Source organism: Alligator sinensis, unplaced genomic scaffold (assembly GCF_000455745.1).
Source record: "Alligator sinensis unplaced genomic scaffold, ASM45574v1 scaffold781_1, whole genome shotgun sequence".
NCBI lineage: Eukaryota > Metazoa > Chordata > Crocodylia > Alligatoridae > Alligator > Alligator sinensis.
Window position 1 is genome coordinate 4,833,033 of NW_005841845.1, and position 4,528 is coordinate 4,837,560.

Here is a 4,528-nt window from a genome sequence, read left to right on the forward strand (position 1 = left end):
TGGGAGAAGAACCACGTTTACTGCACAGACACGGAGCGGAGCGGAGCAGAGCGGCACGGCGAGCAGGGTGCACACGCACCGGGGCAGGCGGTAGCGCGGTGGGCCCCGCCGGACCGGGCGGCTGCGGGCAGGGGGTCACGCACACACAGACGACTGGTTCCTCCAGCAGGAAGGAGTGGGGGGCCCGGGGCTCCGCGCCGGGCAGGGGTCAGTGCCTGCCCCGGGAGGGAATATTAAATATCTATGTACAGCTGCCCTGGGCCGGGCGGGGCGGGGCTGGGCTGGGGCTCAGTCCCCCATCTTTACTTTAGAGGTCTGGGGAGAGACAGAGAGAGGAGACAGATTAGAAAGGCGCCGCTGGAGCCCCTACAGCCTGGTATCCCCACCCCTGGGCCGTGCTAGCTGCAGGGCCCCTAGGCACCATGCCCGACGGCTGCAGGCAGTCCCCCTACTCTCACTGCACCCCGTGCCCAACCCAGAGCAGCCCCCATGCCCCAGCACAGCTCCCACAGCGCCCCTGCCAAGTACCCAAGGTGCCCCAGGGACATCCACGCCCTGGGCTGCTCCTTGCCCCTGCTGCAGAGGAGCAGGCACTGAGGGTGGGTAGAGCAAGGGCTGCAGGGGCCTGGCCAGCACCAGGGGCCAGGGCATCATCATCATCATCCCCCGCTGGGCAGGCTGATGGGGGGCGGGGGGTACCTGCAGGATGGAGACGATGACACCGAAGAGGCCGATGGCGCTGCCAAAGATCTCCACGATGAGGATCTTGACGAAGAGGCTGGCGTTCTGGGCGTCAGCCAGCGCGGCCCCGCTGCCCACAATGCCCACGCACACCCCGCAGAACAGGTTGGACAGCCCCACCGTCAGCCCCGCCCCGAACATGGAGAAGCCTGCGAGGGAGGAAGGGGGTGCCGTGAGGGCCGGCAGGCACAGATGGGAACCTGGCAGGACCCCCATGTGCCCAGCTGGCCACAGCCCTGATGCAGTGCCCAACGGAGGGGGCAGGGGGGCTGAGCCTAGGTATGTCAGCTGGCTTCTTTTGGCATCACCACGTCCAAGGGGAGCAGCACACTGGCAGAGGCAGGGGCTGCCCCATGGAGAGCCCCCCCACCCCACCCCATGAGCTGGGAAGGGCCCCCCCCCCCCCACAGGCACGACACAGCAGATGGAGCCCGATCCCACCAGGGCCAAGTGACAAAGCCCAGGGGCGCAGGGGCAGCAGGACAGTTCTGCCACAGGCTGTGCCCGGCTCCCTCCTGCAAACATAGCAGGGCCCTGGGATAGCGCCAGCTGGGCAGAGAGAACACCCCAGGGCCACACGTGGCGAGAACGCAGGCACCCGGCTGGTACGGGGCCCTGGCAAGGCAGCGCCTACCTGCATGGTAGTTCCTGGCTCCGATGGACTCCGGGGTGGTGCCGGTGAAAGACTGGGGAAGGTACATGGCAGGGGTCAGTGGCACTGCACAGACCCTCCCTGAGGGGCAGGGCCCGAACACACCCAGACGTCCAGGGCCCAGCCCCGTGATATGGGCCCCGGCACGAAACAGCCCTAGAGCACTGCCCCCCGAGGCTATGCCCACAGCTCTGCCAGTGCTACGTACACGGGGCATTTCCCACAGATCCCTGCCCCCTCAGCAACTCAGCCCCATCCACTCGGCTACCTGCCTCCCCCATCATGCCCCCTGCTCTGGGGCCTGCCCGTCCTTGCAGGGAACACTCTCGGGCTTCGCTGGATGCTAGTGGGGAAGGGAAAAGACTTCCAGCCTGTACCTACAAGGCTTAAGGTTGTTTCTTGCCTCCCTCAGCAGCGCTGGGTATCAGCTGCAGCCCAGGCCGGGGGCTGTGCCAACGCTCCTGCTGGGACTCGAGGCTGGAGGGTCCTGGCACGGCCTCTACCTGGGGTCTGTCCAGCATCCATGACCCCCCGCTTTGCAGCAGCAGGAGGTTGGTGGCCACAGCCCCCCTGCTTTCCCGGGGGCAGGAGTGACGCCTGGTGCACTCAGGGGCAGCGGTGTCGTGTCGCTCAGAGGCCGGACACGTGGGTTTGTCTGGGCTGGTTTGGACAGGGCTGATCCTGCCTCAGGCAGGGCTTGCACTGGACGTGACCCTGCAGATCTACGCCAGCCTCGTGGCTCTGTGCACCCTGGGGGCAGCTGAGCAGGGCACGAGGGGCTGGAGCTCAGCCAGATCCCTGCTGACTCCTCACAGTGCGGGCATTGTAGCCCTCAGGCCTTGTGGGATGGACCAGACGGGCTGGGACCCAGCGATCCCAGCTCTGTGGCTGCAGCCGTGGGGCTGTCACACACGAAGGCGCCTCTGCCCCCAGGGCCTGGGCTTCTGGCTGCGGCTGGCAGAGGAAAGCTGTGAAGACTCCCCCTGGCCAAGCCTTGCTGTGGGGTGCCCGGGGCCCTGGGGTCAGGCAGAGGCAGGTCCCCGCGCACCTCAGCCATGTTGCTGATGACAATGGCCATGATGATCCCGTAGATGGCCACAGCCTCGCAGAAGATGATGCTGTGGGAGAAAGGCAAAGGGGTGAGTATGGGGCCAGCTCCATGGTGTCGGGGGCCCAGTCCATATGCTTCACTGGTGGGAGGGGGCACACGTGCCCTGTCACCTCTGTCGGTACCCACCCCCGCCTTCCATACGGAGCAGCCGGAGACCCCCCAACACTGCATTCAACGGGGCACTCCTGTCCCTCCCTCCCTCCCGAGCAGGGATTGAGCCCCCCAGCCCTGCCTCAGCAGTGCAGCCCTGCATCCCCTGCCACCAGCTCCGACTGCTCCCCTCACCTGACCAGGTTCTTGGTTTTGATGCGCGGGGCCTTGACACCGCCCCCGATGATGCTGGAGCCGGTGATGTAAATCCCCCTGCAGCGGAGAAGCGCGTCAGTGCAGGCAGCCTGGGGCATGCTGGCCCTGGGCCTGGGCTTGGGCTTCTCCCCCCGGCCCAGACAGGCACCGCACGGCCACCAGCCTCCCTGCAGGAGCATCAGGTCCTGCCACAACGCCCAGGGGAGCTCAGCCCCCGCATCACAGCCAGGCCACCAAGGACCATGGCTTCACCCTCTCCCAGGCAGCGTGGCAGGCAAGCTGCCTCCCTCCCAACTGGCCGGCCCTGGCTGCGCAGGCCCAGGGACGATGGGGAAGCTCACAGGGACAGACCCTGACTCACCAGGCAGCGCCCACCACAGAGAGCGAAATGGCCAGGCCGATGCCCAGGCAGGCCCACATGAAGGGCGAGGTCTCCGTCAGGAACCTGGGCAGGGAATGGAGCTGCTTGTGAAAACTGAGGGCAGGAGCCAGCCCTGGGCGCCAGGGTCGCAGACAGGGGGCTCCTGGCGAGGTGCCGCTGTCCCCCGCCCCGCTTCCCCAGCCCCCTGCACACTCGGCTCCACAGCAGGGGCTGGGAGGCTTCTGGGACATGAGTGCCCAGGAGCTGGCAGGGCAGGGAACGGAGCTGGAGCTGGAGCTGGCTGCCCAGAGGAGCAGGGCAGGACCCAGGAGGGAGCACTGGCACCAACCGCTGCACCCTCCACACCGGGGCCAGGCCTGCACCTGCCAGACGGCTCTAATCACCGAATGCCAGGCCAGGCCCCCCCGAGCCTCCTACCAAAGCAGCTGTTGTCACACGCTGCGGTGCCAGGACCACCCCCCCCACGCAGACAGCGCAGCTGTGGGCCAGTCCAGGAGCAGGTGTTGCTTTTACCCCCCCACTGCCTGGCTCCAGCCCCAGCCCCTCGCCCCTGGCAGTGCGCCAGAGTTTGACGGGGGGCCCTTACCAGGCCACATCAAAGCGGAAGCCCAGGTCAAATATCGTGTAGCAGACACCTGGAAAACAAAGCAGGGAAAGCTCCAGTCACACCCCGACCAGGCCGGCACCAGCCCGGTGCTAAGAGGCAGCAATGATGGGGACGCCCCATGACAGGTCTGGCTGGAGGGCACACGCCTCCAGGGGCCCCCCGTGCTCCCAAAGCAGTCACCCCCCAGACGGGCAGGGCAGAGCCCCCAGGGGCTGGGCTCGTGGCTGCTCTGCCTGTCACAGGCTCCCCTGGAGGAAGCGTCTCATCCGCTCCCGAGGGCCCGCGCTGCCCGCGGAGCCTCATGTGCCGCCCAGTCACCACCACGCCGGCCCTGCAGCGCCCGGGAGGAGTGAGTCAGTGCGAGGGACGGGCTGAGATGTGGCTTTTCCACGGCCCGACTATCGCCAGGGGACGAGGCACGTGCGCGGCGTGGACCAACTCCCGGAGGCAGCAGCCGGAGGCTTTTACTGCACGACCAGGAGCCCGCAGCAGACGGGCAGGGCAAGGGGGGCAGCATCCGTGCAGCCTCCTGCCCCAGAGCCCCGGTCAGCCGCACTCGGGCCCCCAGCAGCCCGGGGGGACGCGGGCGAGTCTTTGCTGCCGTCCCGGCCACGGTCAGGAAGGAGCCGGCGGGGGAGTCTGAGCATGGAGCAGAGGAGATAACCCCGCTCCGCCCCGAGCGCCCGAGACGCGGCGAGGCAGGCCCCCCGCGCCCCGCGGGGGGGGCCC

General features: G+C 67.9%; 2 protein-coding genes across 2 annotated transcripts in view; one reads left to right on the forward strand and one right to left on the reverse strand.

Moving 5' to 3' along the window:
- Positions 1-4,485, reverse strand: ATP6V0B (ATPase H+ transporting V0 subunit b). The gene is made up of 8 exons (XM_006015798.3): positions 4,048-4,485; positions 3,779-3,827; positions 3,172-3,255; positions 2,790-2,867; positions 2,442-2,511; positions 1,376-1,427; positions 700-890; positions 1-315 (listed from the first exon to the last, which is right to left on the reverse strand). Exons 1-8 carry the CDS (start codon positions 4,100-4,102, stop codon positions 289-291), a joined length of 606 nt encoding a protein of 201 aa, XP_006015860.2. The 5' UTR covers positions 4,103-4,485; the 3' UTR covers positions 1-288.
- DPH2 (DPH2 homolog) overlaps positions 4,101-4,528 on the forward strand; it is a 3,715-nt gene continuing 3,287 nt past the window's right edge. The window contains exon 1 of the mRNA XM_006015842.3: positions 4,101-4,148. Coding sequence (XP_006015904.1) covers positions 4,101-4,148 — 48 coding nt within the window. The remainder of the gene's footprint in view (positions 4,149-4,528) is intronic.

Excerpts from the sequence above, each read along its gene's own strand:
- ATP6V0B (XM_006015798.3), bottom strand. The coding sequence starts at position 4,102 with ATGAGGCTCCGCGGGCAGCGCGGGCCCTCGGGAGCGGATGAGACGCTT. Across the intron at positions 2,512-2,789 it reads AAAACCAAGAACCTGGTCAG|CATCATCTTCTGCGAGGCTG; the intron begins GTGAGGGGAGCA and ends TTTCTCCCACAG. Across the intron at positions 891-1,375 it reads AGCCAGGAACTACCATGCAG|GCTTCTCCATGTTCGGGGCG; the intron begins GTAGGCGCTGCC and ends CCTCCCTCGCAG.